The sequence below is a fragment of the Elgaria multicarinata genome, chromosome 3 (assembly GCF_023053635.1).
Source record: "Elgaria multicarinata webbii isolate HBS135686 ecotype San Diego chromosome 3, rElgMul1.1.pri, whole genome shotgun sequence".
Classification (NCBI taxonomy): domain Eukaryota; kingdom Metazoa; phylum Chordata; class Lepidosauria; order Squamata; family Anguidae; genus Elgaria; species Elgaria multicarinata.
This window is the reverse complement of record NC_086173.1, coordinates 138,855,672-138,872,734: the sequence shown is the minus strand read 5'-3', so window position 1 is coordinate 138,872,734 and position 17,063 is coordinate 138,855,672. Positions and strand designations below refer to the sequence as shown.

At 39.8% G+C, this 17,063-nt stretch overlaps 1 protein-coding gene across 2 annotated transcripts in view; it reads right to left on the bottom strand.

The window, feature by feature from the left end:
- The window catches only part of CADPS (calcium dependent secretion activator), a 407,683-nt gene that overhangs the window by 143,096 nt on the left and 247,524 nt on the right, over window positions 1-17,063 (bottom strand). For both annotated transcript variants that reach the window (XM_063122067.1, XM_063122066.1), the window contains exons 12-13: window positions 12,923-13,059; window positions 1,694-1,881 (exon numbers count right to left, since the gene is read on the bottom strand). In XM_063122067.1, coding sequence (XP_062978137.1) covers window positions 1,694-1,881; window positions 12,923-13,059 — 325 coding nt within the window. The remainder of the gene's footprint in view (window positions 1-1,693; window positions 1,882-12,922; window positions 13,060-17,063) is intronic.

Here is a 17,063-nt window from a genome sequence, read left to right as displayed (position 1 = left end):
AAGAAAAGTCTTAATGTATTACAAAGGACCAGAAGACAAGTAGAAGGACACTATGACTGGATTCGGATGCCATAATAACCAACTGTGGGTTAGTCAACGGTGGGTTAAATAGTCAATGGTTGGTTACTGTGTCGTCTGTTGGGACTTTTTCACATCGTGGTTGGTTATTTGGCCAAAATAGGCCAACACTGTGCAGAGTTGATTATTTGAACAACTGTCGGTTATTGTGCCATGTGTCAGGCACCATTGACGATTTCGTTGCACATAGTTGGTTATTTTCTGCGAAAACAGAGCCCCCTGGCAAGAGTGACCAAAGCAGCAGCTTCTGCACTAGTTCAGCCAGCAGAACTCGCAATGGCTGATGGGATACCGGGGGGCGCACTAAGGGGGGGGGAGAGAGAGGGGTGAAGTGTCAATCAAATACACCACTGACTAATAGTCGACTTGATGCTGGCCTTAATCCACATCATGGTTGATTATAATCATTTTGTGTGGGGAGTACCCCCTCGATAATCAACTGTGGCATTGACACCATTGACTATTGTGTTGTCTGAACACAGCCTATAGCTCCTCTCCCACTTCTCTTCTTCCTCTCCACAAAGGCATCAAAAGTAACCATCTTGTGTACAATACTGATTACAACTTTGATACATTAACTGATATTACAACATTGGAAGGATAAATGTTCACCTCCTATAATGCTATGGATTGAAAACCTAACATTGCTATCAACATTTTAACGGGTGGTATATAGGTGTCATTTGCGAATGGATAAATATATGGATATTTGGTCTGCTCTTCTTGAAGTTCCGACAGTGGCCGACGAGACCACATTATGCCAGTCCTTTTCCAGCTTCATTGGCTGCCAGTTCAGGTCCGGGCCCGATTCAAAGTGCTGGTATTAACATTTAAAGCCCTAAACGGCTTGGGGCCAGGTTATCTGAAGGAACGCCTCATCCCATATGTACCTGCCCGGACCCTAAGGTCATTCTAAGGGGTCCTTCTCCACGAGCCCCTGCCAAAGGAAGTGAGGCAGGTGGCTACCAGGAGGAGGGCCTTCTCTGCTGTGGCACCCCAGCTGTGGAATGAGCTCCCTAAGGAGGTTCGCTTGGCACCTACATTATATGCTTTTAGACGCCAGGTGAAGACCTTTTTATTCTCCCAACATTTTAACAATCTATAAATACATTTTAACATGGTGTTTTAAATTTGTAATTTTGCATTGCTGCTGTTTTTATCTGGTTGAGCTTTTTTATTGTATTTTATATTATGGTTTTATACTGTTGTTTTATATTATGAATGGTTTTAATTTTTGTGAACCGCCCAGAGAGCTCCGGCTATTGGGCGGTATAGAAATGTAATAAATAAAGAAATAAATAAATAAGTTTATGCATGATCTCCTTTCCCCCCAGAATGTTGTACATGATGGAATACTGATATTTCTACACATGCAATTTCTTATTCTTTAACCCCCCCTCTTATTTTCACAATTGTTTTTGTTAAACTCACAATGAAAAGAAAAAAAAAATAATTTAAAAAATCCTGCTTCCCTTTAGACAAGCATGGAAACAAAGAAACAGATCAGTTCTGTTGTCAGATGTGTTGTGTACCAGATACACAATATTATTCTTTGAAATCTGTATTTTAGAAAGAGACTTTTCCCACACAGGCAGAAGCAAGCAGGTCCCCTTACCTGTTGCCATGAACATGTGACGCACAAAAGGCAAAGCTGTAGTGAAGTAAGGTGGGATCGATCATTGCTCCATTTTCTGCTCGCTCAAGCAAATCACTGAGGTAGCAGAGATGCCTGTGACAGCCTCTGACTCCGTTACGTGCACAGTACTCATCTAGCACAAATACCTGGCCAGGACTGAACCAACCCTGAGTGGAAAAGAGAGAACTTTCAGATATAGAGTTTTAAAAAGACATGCTAGGCAACAGTGTAGCAAAATAGATCAGTGTAGCAAAAAGACATGTAACAACAGTGACAATACCAAATAATGCAAATATTTAAGGAAATCTAATCAATGTAAATACACCAATACATGTCCAATATCCTTTACATCCAATGTTGTGAGAGAAGACCTCTACTTATGCAGTGGACTTTCCCCATCCCTTTCTGTCCCCTGCAGCTCCTTGCACACTACAGAATATGTTCCAGAGGGTTCCCCAGCCCTTTAGAGCAAATTTGGGGGTGTGGAGGGTTGCAGGGGAAAAAATCTTCTCCACTGGTAGATGCTGTTCAGTCAGTGCATGAACAAAATTGGATTTCATTTCATGCATCCTCATTTCAGCATGCATAGTAATACAACTGGAATGTTCTATCAAATTAGAATGAAGAAGGATTCTGCTACAACCAGTGCACAAACAAGTTTGTGGATGGCTGAACCTGTGAGTCAGATACTTATAAATTGAATCAGTCACTTTCAACCTATACGTTCTGGGGGTCAATGCCCATTCTGATAACTGTTAATACAAACCAGCTATGAAGTGAGGGCAGAATATCATCTCACCAAAACAGCACTGGATGTTCTTAACCACTGGAACATGAAGAAGCTTTGTCTATGAGGTAATTCCTACTGGACTTCCTAGTTGAATGTTTATTTATTTATTTATTTATTTAAGCATTTTTTTATCCCGCCATTCAGCCAAAAAAAAAAAGCTCTCATGGCGGCTTACAAAACTATTTCTTGACAGTCCCTGCCCACAGGCTTACAATCTGATTGGGGCAATGTCTCAAACTATCCTTTAGTGTATACATTCTATATTGGATCCACACCTAATGAAGCTTAGAACACACCCATTTAAATCAATCGGACAAGTTACTCAACACAAACTTGAGATCCATTGATTTCAATGGTTCTACTGCAAGCATGACTTAATCTAACTGCAACCCACTGGCTTATTATCTTTTTGATACCATGGGAAAACTCTTTCATTCACCAGGTTTACAGTATGCTTTAGCTTCAGATTGCAGGTTTTATCTGGCTTTTATTGAAGGTTTTTTCCCCTTGTTGCTAATCTTTATTGTGCAATTATTATTATTTTTAAAAATATGTTTTAACATTACTGTTATCTACTTTGAGAAGTTGATTATACTTGAAGAGTGGAACATAGATGTCTGAAACAAACAAACAAACAAACAAACAAACAAATAAAAATATCCTTGTATGTTTATTGTCTCTTATAATAATCAGCATACACAACATGAGAAATGTTTGTCTGGTGTAAGTATCAGTCCATGGATTAGCAAGCATATAGAGTATCAAGTAGAATTCTGATTCAGACATTTGAAAACTCCTTCATCGGTGTATGTCAAGTAGTCCTTGTGCTTGCAACCATTTAGTCTAATGAGGTGCTTCCATGTTTACATGCTTGACTGTTACAACCTATGATTATACAATCAAGTATATTACTACTACTATCACCACCACCACCACCATGGTTTTTGCTGCACATGTATGAATTTTGGCTTGGAAGTGGCACACACTGCTGGTGTGTGGTGGATACAATGAATCAGATGTCACTTCTTCCACACTCCTGTGACTTAAGCATTATATGGAACTAAATAATATAGAAAGAAGGTGCAGACGTCATAGCAAAGGGCTACTATTAGCAGTTATAGCTGCATGAGTCCCCACTGAATTATCTTGTGTGAGGTGATAAATTGTGTATCGTGCAGGGCTGTTTCTAGGGTGAAGCAAAGTGGGCAGTTTTGGATACCAAGAGATCCAGGGCACCAAACGACCCCAGGCAGGCAGCGGCAGTAGAGGCCAGGCAAAGTTTGGCGGACAATAAAGGAAAGTGCTGCATTGGTAAGTGGGGAGGAGGAGAGGGGGAATGACCAAAATTGTACCTCACCAAAATAGCTTGAGATGCCTTGGCATCATGATACTATTGAGACTTTTGCACCTGATCCTGTGAGACATTATGGAAGTATAGTCACCCTTAGGACCAAACTTCTTTCCCTCCAATCTCCAACAATAATGTACATCAGTAATATCATTATTTTCTAAAATTAAAGTGTATTGAAAGCATGGCAGACTAGTTTTTAAAAAATTATTATTCATGGTACAGTTTTTTTATATTATTATTATTATTATTATTATTGTTGTTGTTGTTGTTGTTGTTGTTGTTGTTGTTGCATTTATATCCCCCTTTTTCCCTCCAAGGAACCCAAGGTAATAATCCTCCTCCTCTCCATTTTTATCCTCACAACAACAACCCTGTGAGGTAGGCTGGGCTGAGAGTCTGTGACTGGCCCAAAGTCACCCAGTGGGTTTCTATGTCCGAGTGGGGACTAGAACCCGGATTTCCTGACTTCCAGTCCAACACTTTAGCCACTACACCACTGCAATGAAGCAAATAGCACAAGGATTGTAGGAATTATGGTTGGGAGCATACCTCAAGCAATACTTTGTTGAATCTCAATGCATGTGTGTAGGGATTAATTATGCACTCCCTAATGCTAATATAGGCCATAGCTAGACCTAAGGTTTATCCCTGGATCGTCCAGGGGTCAAACCTGTTCATTTACGTGACACACAGGGGATCCACTGCTCAGGCAGGGGCGAACCCTGGATGATCCCAGGATAAACCTTAGGTGTAACTGTGGTCATAGGTTTCCTATATTTACTGCTCTCTCTGTTATCGTCAAAGGTCTAGTTATCTTTATGGGATATCAGAGATTAAAAAAATGCCAAGAACGCATGCAAAACATTGCTGTGCAAATAGAAAAGATGTCTGTATCTATCACTTATATGTGATGCTGCTCTGGCTTTGTTTAGATGAGGGAATGAAGCTGCAATGACTTTTATGTACAAAAATATCATATAGATGGCTATGTAAGGTTTCTCAAGTTTAAGAATAACAGGCTGAGTATCCTTTCTTCTTCTGTCAGAAGCATTATGTGTCTGAGAACACAAACTAAATTCTCTGAGACTCAACTTCACAATAAATCATAATCTAAGTGACTTTGATTTTTATTATGGATTTAAATAGCTGATTTACACCTTGCCCTTATCTTATAGATACAGGGTGATATTGTTTCATTCATGAAATGATTAAGCACATGAACATATTGAAAACTCAATTGTACTCAACTCAAGAATAGCCCTTTGAACGTTTTATTCTGTATAGGTGTACACCTCTGTGTGTGTGTGTGTGTGTGTGCGCGTGTGTGTGCGCGCATGCAGAATTTGGACTGCATCTCACACCTCCTCCCCATCACTGATCTCCATGCATTTGACATCCTGTCAGTAAAACGGCCTACAAGCATTGATGGCCTTCAGCACCATTTTTGGTGGAAACATGGGATATAAATTTGATAGATAGATAGATAGATAGATAGATAGATGTCATTGCGAATATGCTTTTGTTGCATGAACAGTATGCTCCAAAAATTGAAGATAAAGATCATGTGTAAAGAACCAATGCATGTTACAAGGTACACATGCATCATGGGAACAAGTTCTCAAATCCATGCAGATTGGGAACAAGGACAGCATTTGTGATCTTGAACTCCACCTCAATGCATTCTAGTACAGACAGATGAAATGCTTGCACAGGGCTAAGAGTAAGTGTCTCTCTAGATGAAAGTGGGGAGCAAGAGGGGCTATAAGGGAGGGGCCATCTCTCAGTGGGAGAGGACTTGTACATGCTTTGTGTGGAAAAGGCTTCAGGTTCAATCCATGGAGATGTAGGGTTACAAAAGAAACCTGCCTGAAAAACTGGAGAGCCACTGTCAGTCAGGATGTCAACCATACTAGGCTATATGGACCAATGGTCTCACTCAGCTTAATGCATCCCCCTACATTCCTAAGATAAGAACATAAGAATATAAGAAGTGCCCTGCTGGATCAGACCAAGGGTCCATCTAGTCCAGCACTCTGTTCACACAGTGGCCAACCAGCCATCAGCCAGGGATGAACAAGCAGGACATGGCGCAACAGCACCCTCCCACCCATGATCTACAAGTTGTTCTGGGCTGATCATGGAGATAGAAACCTATAGAAGGAGGCACTTTCTAACATAGCTAGGTCTGTTAATATACATAAGGCTTTGGCAGTTTAAGCTTTTTAAGGGCTTTATAGGTCAATACTAAGAACTGGGAGCATGATTTGAAGGTGACTGGAAGCCAGTCCCTAGTCAGGTATACTGCAAGCACAGCAATATTGTACTCTCAGCAGCCTATCATATTTGCATTAGTTGATTTCTCTGAACAATCTACAGGGGCAGCTGCACATGTTAAGAAGTGTTATAATAGTGACGTTTCAAGGTTACATAGGCACAAATTAATAAGGGAGAATCTTTGTAAATCTATCCCAGCATGCCAGATCACAATACCATCATTCTGAAGAAGAGGAACCCTCATTATAAAGACAGCAATGGTAGCTGCTCAGGTAAATTCTTTCTCACCTTTTTTTTAAAAAAATTCTGTAAATGCAACAGCAATGCAAACCTATTGCACATTCAAAGCCTTCAGTATTGATAGGCATGCTGAAAAATTGATAAGATGCATCTCCATAATGCTTCAAAACTACAAAATCTTTCATATTTTAATTGAAAAGTTCCTGCGGCGAGTAGATCAGTGCCCTGCCCCTTTAGGCAACTTCTTTGCCACCCCATCTGCCACCCCAAATGCTACGTCTTTGAAATGATGCTGCTGTGAAAAGATTAAAATATATTTTCTACCACTCGGATGACACCAAATCTTTTCTGGATGCCAAAATAGCTACTGTTGAGGAGAGTTGAAGAAATATCAATTAAGAACTCCGTTGAAGGGATTTGCTTATTCTTGTTGGGCCAACTCCAGAACAGATTGAAAAGCGATTAAAATAATGAGGGGCAGAATCAAAGGCATGGGAAACAGACATGATTCCTTTCATTACTCTAATCGCCAGAAAGCGCATGTGTGAAAATGAAGATGCCGATTGAGAATAACACAGAAGTTGGGCTGTCATAAGAGTCCTCTGATGGCGGTTTCTTTTCTCTGCTTCACTTCAAAAGAGCTACCGAAAAATTGCTTTTTAGTGAGGGTTGAAGCAGAAATATTTCCCCTACTTAAGAAATTCCAGGTGGTTTCTATTTTCATTAACATTTTGGCAATATGCAGGGCCGGGGAAGTAAAGAAAAAGGCATTGCTGATTTCCAGGAACTGAGATTTAGAATTCCATTAAAAAAAAAAAAAAAACAATTACTGAAAATTATGCCTGAGAGAAAGACATGCAGATTCAGATAAATTATATGTGTGTGTGTAAAATAGCAACACATGGTATTTGTCTGACCATATTTGAGGAAATAGTCCAATGAGCTGCATTTTTCAACAAGAACAAAATTCCACCTGCTGTCTTACACTTGATTCAAGGATGCAATTTATTCCTTGATCTTGATGTGTAGCTCATCCTAATATTTGTCTTCTCTTTTTCTAAACCCCAGGAAAAAAACAGGCAACAGAATTTACATCTGACTGGCTATGCTGTCACATACATAACTAATAGGCTGAACTTTCACTGGGGATTTTGCTGAGGCATGGAACCAGCCTTACAGATTAAGGCAAAATGCCCACAAAGCATTTTGGGATTGTAGAGGGCTAATATATCTTATTTGATATTTTCCCTTAAATAGCCACCAGTGCTTGGAAGGAAGGAAGGAAGGAAGGAAGGAAAGAAAGAAAGAAAGAACAGCAAGTGACTGCAGCCAGGTTGGTCAACTAAAGGCTGTGTTTCATTTTGTGCTCTGCATTTGTGAATCTATATTATTTCTTAGTGTTGTTTTCTCCTTGCTCCTTTCTGTAAGCCCCTTTTCTAAGCTTGTTATCCATCTTGAATACCTTCCCTATTTGCCCCTAGCATTTGTGCCATGTTTTTTTTCTAGTCATGATCACAAAGCATGATTGAGTTACTGCAATTCTTATATGGGAGACATTTACCCTGTCAATGGGCCTGTTCAGAAAACACCTTAAATGCTGCTGGTTAAGGTTTTTGATTAAACAGCAGGGTTTAAGGAGTCTTGTGCGATATGTTTTCCTAAACCCTGGTCACTCACTAACCACAGTCGGACCGTCTGCAGCAGGGTTAACAACTCTAATCATGGCTTAAAATGTTGTGTGCGACAGCACGGCTTGTGGTTAGTGCTAACCTCAGAGAACCACAGTTTTGCTAACCACAGTGAACAGGCTCGCTGACACTTATCTTACATAGGCTCTCTCATGCAGTGTGCCATTTGAGACTGGACTATATCTGCCATGGAAAATTCCCTACAGTCAGTATCGTTCCAACAGAAGGTTGATATTCTCACACCAGGAATCTCTTGTTAACATACTCAACAGCCAACTATGAATTAATTTTTTTTAATTTTTTTTTTTAAAAAAACTCATCTAAAACTAAAAATGAAATTGTTTTAGAATGGCAAAATTGGTAACATCCACTTTCATGACAGTGCTAACAAAATTAAAAGCTGTATCCCCAGACTCACACCAGGGGCTTGTCTTGATAAAGCCCCAGGATGGATTCGCAGTGGCGCTAGGCCATTTATATGATGCAGCAGCCACTGCGGAGCAGTCCCAGGGCATTCCCCTGAAGCTCTGGTTTTAAAAAGTTGGGGACTTATCCTGACTTTTTCATGCGAGCAAGGCGCAGACACACATCTGGCCTGTGCCCCTCTGCCCGAAGAGTTAGCAGCGCCGCTGCAATGAAGAGAGAGAGAGTGGCTGACCATCTCCCCCCCTCCGTGACTGCTTTCTCTTCAGTAGCGGGTGGGATTTCCCCCTCAATGCAACTACCACTGGATTCGTTCCGTCCAAGGAGGTAAAAAAAACATGGAGGGGGGAGAGGAATGGGGCACATGGGGCAATGGCCCCTCCTCCTGTATTTGTGCTCCTTGCTGTGGGGACAACACGAAGGAGTGCAAACATGGGGGGTTGAGGGTTCGCGGTGCCCAGGAATCCTTTATTAGTGTACTCAATGTCCTCACACCAGGAATGTTAACATACTCAACTGCTAAGTATCAATTTAAAAAACACACAAAGCCTCATCTAAAACAAAAATGAAATTGTTTTAGAATGGAGAAATTGGTAACTTCCACTTTCATGCCAGCGCTAACAAAATTAGAAACTGTATTCCCAAACTTTATTTGGAATATTTACATTTTCCAATTAGCAAAAAGTTGAATGAAAATTCAAGATCAAACTTTCGACAAGAAATTCCCAGGCAAGACTGAAAAAGTAATCTCATAATACTGCAAGAATGGATCTTCTGGAATTTCCTGTTGAACATTTAGACTGCTGAGTTTTCCTATTTAAAAATGCTAAATGCTTTGGATTAATTCAGTCTGAGATTTTCACAAAGCCTGCAATTTTCAATACAACTAATTTTTATGGAAAATCTTAGCAATCTTAGAATATGAATTTTCATTAAAAATCTGCCATTTTTGTTTTATTGAAGCCTTAAAGAAGATAGCAGTCTTAGCTCTGTGGCTTCTGGGGGCCTTTCACGGGTAGTAAGACTAAGGCCTCATCTACACCAAGTAGGATATTGCAGTATGAAAGTGGTATATAAAAGGCAGGAGCCACACTACTGCTTAATAGTGGTATTGAAGTGCACTGACAACTGTTGGGGCCCATTGACACATACCATATACCGCTTTCATACCACTATATCATGCTTGGTGTGGCTCCTGCCTTTTATATACTGCTTTCATAGTGCAATATTCTGCTTGGTGTAGATAAGGCCTTAGTCATCGTGTGTCAAATCTGCAGGACAGAAAGACACCAATCACAGCTATAGAAGGAGCACGTGCAAATGATGGACAACACAGGCCTCTTATCAAAGACCATTTGCTGAGATGAACTCAAGAGGAGCCCATGGCTATGAAAGCAGTGGCAGGCAGCTCCAGTAATTGTGCCAACAACACCTCTGCTTCTTCTCCCAAATGCTTCTCCTTGCCAAGAAGTGTCACTTCTGTCTAATCTGTGATGAGTCAATTTCTTTGTTTTCATACAGAATTCTGCCTCTGTCAGATTGTGGTGATCAAGTGAAGCTATACAGCAGCCTTCCCCAACCTTCCACATGTGCTAAACTGCAATGCTGACTAGAAATCATGGGAGTTGTGGTCCAACGCATCTGGAGGGGAGAAGGTTGGGGAAGGCTTGTATATAGCATGAGCACAAGAAAGAGCAAGGATGCTGATTTATAGGGCATCTCTAAGTCGTCTAATGCCTTATGGAAATCTGACAGTGTGAACAAGATCTGCCATAAGAACAACAGTGGAAGGACGATTTCCAGCTGGGAGGAAGGGGTGTTGTATGACTTCTATACTCAGAGCCAATCTCTGCCCCCCCCCATATTGGCTCCAATTTCCCTAGGATGCCTATGCACCGACTCACCTATGTCCACTAAAGGCCGGCTCACACAGCTTCCACTTTCCCCTGCTCTTCTATGCAGGAAACAGCAATCTAGTATCTTTCAGCACAGCCTTGCATAATGGGCAGAATCCAATGAAATGCTTACACCCCCACCGATTCTCTTACACCACACCAGTTCCATTGCATAAGCAGCACTACTTGCATAATGGAGATTTACCAGGGCACCCTGAAACGAGCAGAAATGCTTGATCCTGGAATGAGGCTGGGCAGTGGAGCTCTGTCGACCTGCTTCCTTCCAGAAACAAGCTCTTTCAGGGCTTCAGCTAGGGAGTACTAAATCTCCCTTGCATAAGTGATGGATCTCGCTTGTACAATGGAATTGGTGGGACCCACTGTTTGTGGAAGGGAATCAGTAGGGAAGAAAGGGAGCAGGTTTCCAGTTATGAGTGAGATCACCTGTTTACTAGTTTAGTACTTAGATTTTATTTCTGGCACAATGTCCATGTTCTGGTAACATCCAGACTTGATTCCTGCAATGCACTGTACATGAGGTTGCCATTGAAGACTACTGAGAAACTTCAGCTGGTTGGGAACATGATAGCTGCATCTTATCTCCATGTTCAGAGACAGTTTGCCTCTGAATACCAGTTGCTGGGGGACAAGTGTAGGAGGGCTTCACATAGGCCTCTGGTTGGCCTCTTTGGGAACCAGGGTTGGCCAAGACATTTTGCTTCCTTGAGACTAAACAGCAAATTACCCCCACCGCCACTCAAACTGAACAGTACCCATGGCTGACCAAGTTATATTGGTACTTGAGGCAGAAAACCTCACAGGTGTCTCTTCCTGGGAGTATAAACACACTAATAATAAACTAACAATTTGCTGGCTTCAGTTGCCTGAGGTAGCCAACGCAGTCTATAAATGATAGAGCCAGACCTGGTGGGAGCTGAATGCTGAACAAAATAGGCTTTTGACCTGATCCAGCACAGCTCTTACGCAAAAATGCCTTCAAGAATATTGACTGGTTACATATTTTGCTCATATTAAAAAAACTTCATTGGCTTTCATTTTATTTCAAAGACTTAAAGACTCATTTTGTTTTCTGTGGCATTTTTAATAGAGGGGTTTTATTGGAATGCTACTAATTTTAGCTGTACTTATTTAATGGTGTTTACTAGTGTCTTTCTGGGCTGGTATCTTTCCCTCACGCCACCACTACTAACAACTCTCCCCCCCCCCAAGCTGCTGTTATTAAGTCTTCTGCAGTCTTGGTCTTAAGATGAGAGGAGTGTTCCTCAGGCCCTTTTGGGAAAAACAGGTTACAAGGCTGTCTTGGTAAGCACAAGTCCAAATTAAATTCATTTTTTTAAAAAATGATTGTTTCCTTTTTCACATCTTTGCTGTAACTTGATCTACATACAGTATACTTGAAGAAGAAAAATGTACTTTTCAAATGTTTTAAAAATGGTAAAATTGTTATTATTATTGCAAAAATTAATTTCTCCTATTTTCTTTTAAATAAACATTTTAAGGCAGTAAGCCTGTGTGCACCAGTTGCTGGGGGACATGGGCGGGAGGGTGCTGTTGCACCATGTCCTGCTTTGTTGGTCCCTGGCCGACGGCAGATGGGCCACTGTATGAACAGAGTGCTGGACTAGATGGACCCTTGGTCTGTTCCAGCAGGGCTCTTCTTATGTTTCTAAAGCTGCAATCCTATGCATATTTACAACAAAGTAGGACCTACTTCCAAGTAACCATACAGAGGGTTCCACAATCCTATTGACATTTACTCAGAGGTAAGTCTTACTGCATTCATTTGGATTTATTCCCCTAAAAGTGTGGTTAAGGTTGCAGCCTTGCCATAAATGATGGGCATTTTAATAATAATAATAATAATAATAATAATAATAATAATAATAATAATAATAATAATAAAAAATTAAAATATGGTATTCAAGCATTTTCCAAAGTATTTAGAAGCTCTAAGGAATGTTGACCAAAAATATTCAATGCATTTGGATGAAGGTCCAATGTGGTGTGTCAGAACTATAATTCTGCTTTTAATGGGACATGCATTGCATACAAACATTTATTGTTCTGAAAGTCTAACAGAAATAATCAAATAAATACTAACTGATGGATCAAACTCAATTTTTTTATATCTTCACATTTATTGAACAAAACTGTTAAGGTTCTGTAGCATCCTTCCTGCCACACACTTGGTGCAGCTCCACTGACATTGCTGATTAGGATCACCAGAGGCAAAGATGGACACTACTAAAATATGGATGCCACTCCCTTTTCTTGCTAGATAATGTTTGAATGCTAATGATATATAGAAAAGGGAGCATGAATACCTGCGCTGTGCAGAACTAGTTGCTAAGGAAGGCAGTATGTCAATACAGGATGTTTCTGAAGCATAGTATCTCTTGGGGCCAAATTCAGACCTGGAGTAAGCAGACACTACTTCCACCAATTGCAGTGACAGGAGACACACTTTCACCAGATCAGATTTTGGAGCCCGACATTTATATTGCATAGACCAAAGAATATACTTGCCAGACACGAATAGGAATCGTTAAGTCTGTGGTCCAAAGTGAGGCGCTGAAGCATCTCAAAGAGTGCAGCGTGGTCAAAGTTACAGGGATTGGAAGAGATAAATTCATCCATGCCATGCTTTTGAGCTCTATCTGCATCTGTTTATTTATACATATAGAGAAAGACACAATTTAGAGAAACACATTGCATTGCATTAGATGCATCAAAGACAAACCATGAAGCATGAGAACTAAGCTGCTCCCTAGCACTTAGCTGAATTTCAGGCTCACAAGCCTCCATCTATTCTTCAGCTTCCATTGTCAACTTGCAACACTTATTGATTAGCTTATTGCCTTTAGAGCAAAGGTACTAAAATCAGCATCTTATCTTCTGTTCGCTGGAGTGCATTTATTCTGTACTTAAAAAGAGAACAAAAAGGCCCAGCAACTTTTCTCTTTCTCTCTATTTTTTTAAAAAACAAAAGCAAATTAGCATCTTGGGATTGTAACATTCAGCCAGTTCCTATTTATTTGTTTCTAAACCATAGTAATAGATTCTGCCATTCTAAGGAAATGTGGTTCATTGGGGTTTTTTTTTTTTGGTGTGTTTTTTAAATATTATGTTTGACTAAGCAGAAACCCATTTAGTTTTTTTGGAAACCCAAATACCATCTGTTTTTCTGCTCAACCTGCAATCAGAGGCATAGATCTCTTTTTTTGGCTTATTGTTTCTTTACCACATATTTTAAATCCTTTCGGAAAGAAACAACAAAAATAACAAAAAGGATGCTTCTCAAAACATTGCAGGAAAGTTCTATGGAGGTATGACCTCCATTTCAGTGATAAGGTAGCTTGATTATATTTTGGATAACTGGTAACAATTGCAATAGACAATTGAAACGATCTCAGGATTTAATGTCTGGTCTTCTTTTTTTGGGAGAGGAAAGATAAAGATGCAGCCTGGACCTATTCATGTCTACTCAGATGTAAGTCCAATTTAATTCTATAGAACTTACTCCCAAGTAAGTGGGTATAGCATTGCAACTTTAATTTCTTGAGTGTACTCACTCATTTCATTTTAGGGCTATGTCTTTCAAAACAAAGTCCTGGAGGCTATACTCACATAAATTAATTATATTACTCACATAAATTAATTAAAAATATACCTAAATAGCAGGAAGCAAGCACAGTGTGGGGCTTGGTCACAAAAGACACTCTTCCCAGTTCTGATACAGATGTTTTGTTCAGTCAGGACAGACTGAATTCAAATACACTTTCCTCTCAAACTCTTTTTTTTTGTCTCCATTGACTCAGCTTTCTGCTACATGAGGTCTTGCCCAAATCCTTAACAAATAAAGCAGGAAAGCAGAATTTAAATCCCCACCTTGTTTACAGCTTCCTAGGGTCTTAAGAGAATTAGCAAGCTGAAGGGCACAATAACACACTTAAAATGAAGACCTGGAGTTTCTTGGGGATGATTCTTACTTCAAAAGCACAACAAGAAATAAAAAAAGGCTTGGTTTCAAAAAATAGCAATGGGAACTGTGCTTATAAAGAAACAAAGGAGATTTCTGCTAAAGGTTTCTCAACTAGGAAGCACTGCATCTAGTTACAAGTTGCTTTGTGAATGCCTGGCTCATATATTAAGGAGTTAAAGGAGTCTTTAAACAGAAGGTGAAGAAGAGAAATAACCTTTATATTGCATTTGTAACCATCGCCCTGAAAGATGTTGGCTGCCTAAAAGGCTACACATGCAAAGTGTACAACAGAAAATAATGGCAAGAAACAGTTAATTCAGCAAAAAAAATGTATTATTTTGTTGATTGTGTGTGTTTCAAACTAAAACCTGATCCTATGCAAACTTACTCTGGAAAAAGGCCCACTAAATGACTTAAAATTGATATGATTGCAGCCTACCAAGGGTATATATAATGTTATTCCAGGGTATAACTTTATATAAGTTGTTCAATACTGAGATATTTTGAGTATATTTTATTCAATAATTAGTTTTCCATTTGTATTTTATACATAACAATACCATTTTTATCTAGCTACGTACTGCCAACAGATGATTTAGTATGCACAGCAATCTAGAGTCATTGAGTATCCACATGAGAATTACCTGGATGTAAGTTTACCTAGTCTCTACTGATTTTCAAGATACTAAGTGAAACTGTTTTCATCTAGATGACTTGGCTTAACAGTGTTGTGGATTAGGCTGCAAGCTTCAAGCATAAGATCTTCAGCCTAACCTTGGGTTTTAAATTGCGGCACACTCTCAACAAGCGATTGGATGGTTTCTATCTGTTTTGACAGATGATGCCCCGTTCCCTCTATCCCTCTGGGCCAAGATCGATTTGATTAATACAAATTACACCAGTAAAGTCTTTTTAGAAAAATCTGCTCTCTTCCAGTTTCACATTCTACAGCACCCAGAATAATTAAATAAATAGCTTTACAGTTTTAACAGGCTGCATCAAGCTTTTATGATTTAGATAGTCAGATTCAAATTTCCCCATGTAGACTGCAAGCTGACAAATTGGCTGGAGGCCTTCATTTGCCAGTTCTGCTCAGATATTTCATGACTTTTTCAATTATGAGCCATGGTGCCTTGTCAATTACGATGCTTTAATAAGGAAGCCAGAGTAAGCTGTCTAAGAGTTTAAAGGGCCTCTCATAGTCTATGCAGGCAGAATCCTCACTGAACAGGAATCATATACCTGAACGATGCTTTCCTCTTAATTATTCAGATTCTTTTAATAGTTACTAAAAATTAAATGGTTAATAGTTACTAAAAATTAAATTAAAAATTACATGGTGTTTCTTTCGTGTGTTTTTTTAAACAACGACAACAATAACAACCCAGAAGTAGCTTATACATGACTCTTTATCATAAAATATGGGGTGAAGTGGTATGTTTGGCTTTGAGTATGGGTGAAGTAACATGAGCACTTTTTGGAGTGGGGGCAGTAGAAACTGGTCTTAAGAATGTGATCAATGTATGACATATATCCCATTCACAAAAATAAACAGCTTTCAATGCATAGGCATGTGAATTTAGCCTGCTATATCAAGGATGAAGAACAACTGGTTGTCCAGGAATTACTGTCCCGCCCCCTGAGTACAGCCAATAGGCTAACATACCAACTTGACAGTGCCTTACAAAGGACTGTGCCTGCCTGAAGGAACACTCTGCTTGTTCTTATGCATCTGTATACAACCAAATGGAAGTTTAACAACCTGCCAATCAACCTTCAACCTAGTTCCTAAGCCTTAGAAGCCTCTATATCACCCATGTTTTGCACATGTTGGCAGCTCCCACACTAGGATCTTGGGAGTGCGCAGAATCCCCATCAGGCGTGTGGCTGCGCTGTGCTCATGTGAAGCCATAGGCATGTGAACTAGTCCCTCCATATGGGGGCTGTATACACATCACTGTGAGTTCATGATCACGGATAGCAAACGTTTAAGCTATTGCAACCATGCTAATCTCAACAGTCATGAAGAAGCTCCAGTTCACACAAAAAGCACCTCCACATGAAATTAGCCTGGTCCCACGAAGGTGTCCCTGTTCAAGCCACTGGGAAAGTTAACTGGCTGTACCTATGCCATTACTTAGGAGTGACCCTGTGAAAAGACATATTATACACCATGCTTATCAGTTTGAGTGATTACAATACATGATTTAGCATGGGTTCCTTGTAGAAGGCCATCCACTGAAGAGCCAGATGTTGAAGCCAAAGCATCGTTGGCCTTACTCTATACATATAAATAATGGTCAGTATTGACTACAGTATGATGTTGTTCAGAATTGTTCTCTTAAATCTGAATATAGAGAAATGAGGACAGGAATCCTAACAAAAGAGCTTGGGCCCCAAAATCAAAATCAGACATGGTTCAAATTGGAGATGGATTTAAAAGGTGACTGTGCTGCACATTAGACATCAGGACTCAACTTTTATTAACTTATTTATACTTTCTAAACCATTGCAGCTTTTTTGAATACCTAGCATCTATGTTGGAGGATAAAATATTAATTAGCATCCTACATTGGCAATGCTGATTTCCCCAGAAAACTATAAAATAAATGCACCAGCAAGCTTTTTTAGGGATTTTGAATGGCTTCCATTTTTAGCAAGTGTTGATTTGGCTGGGGCAGAAAT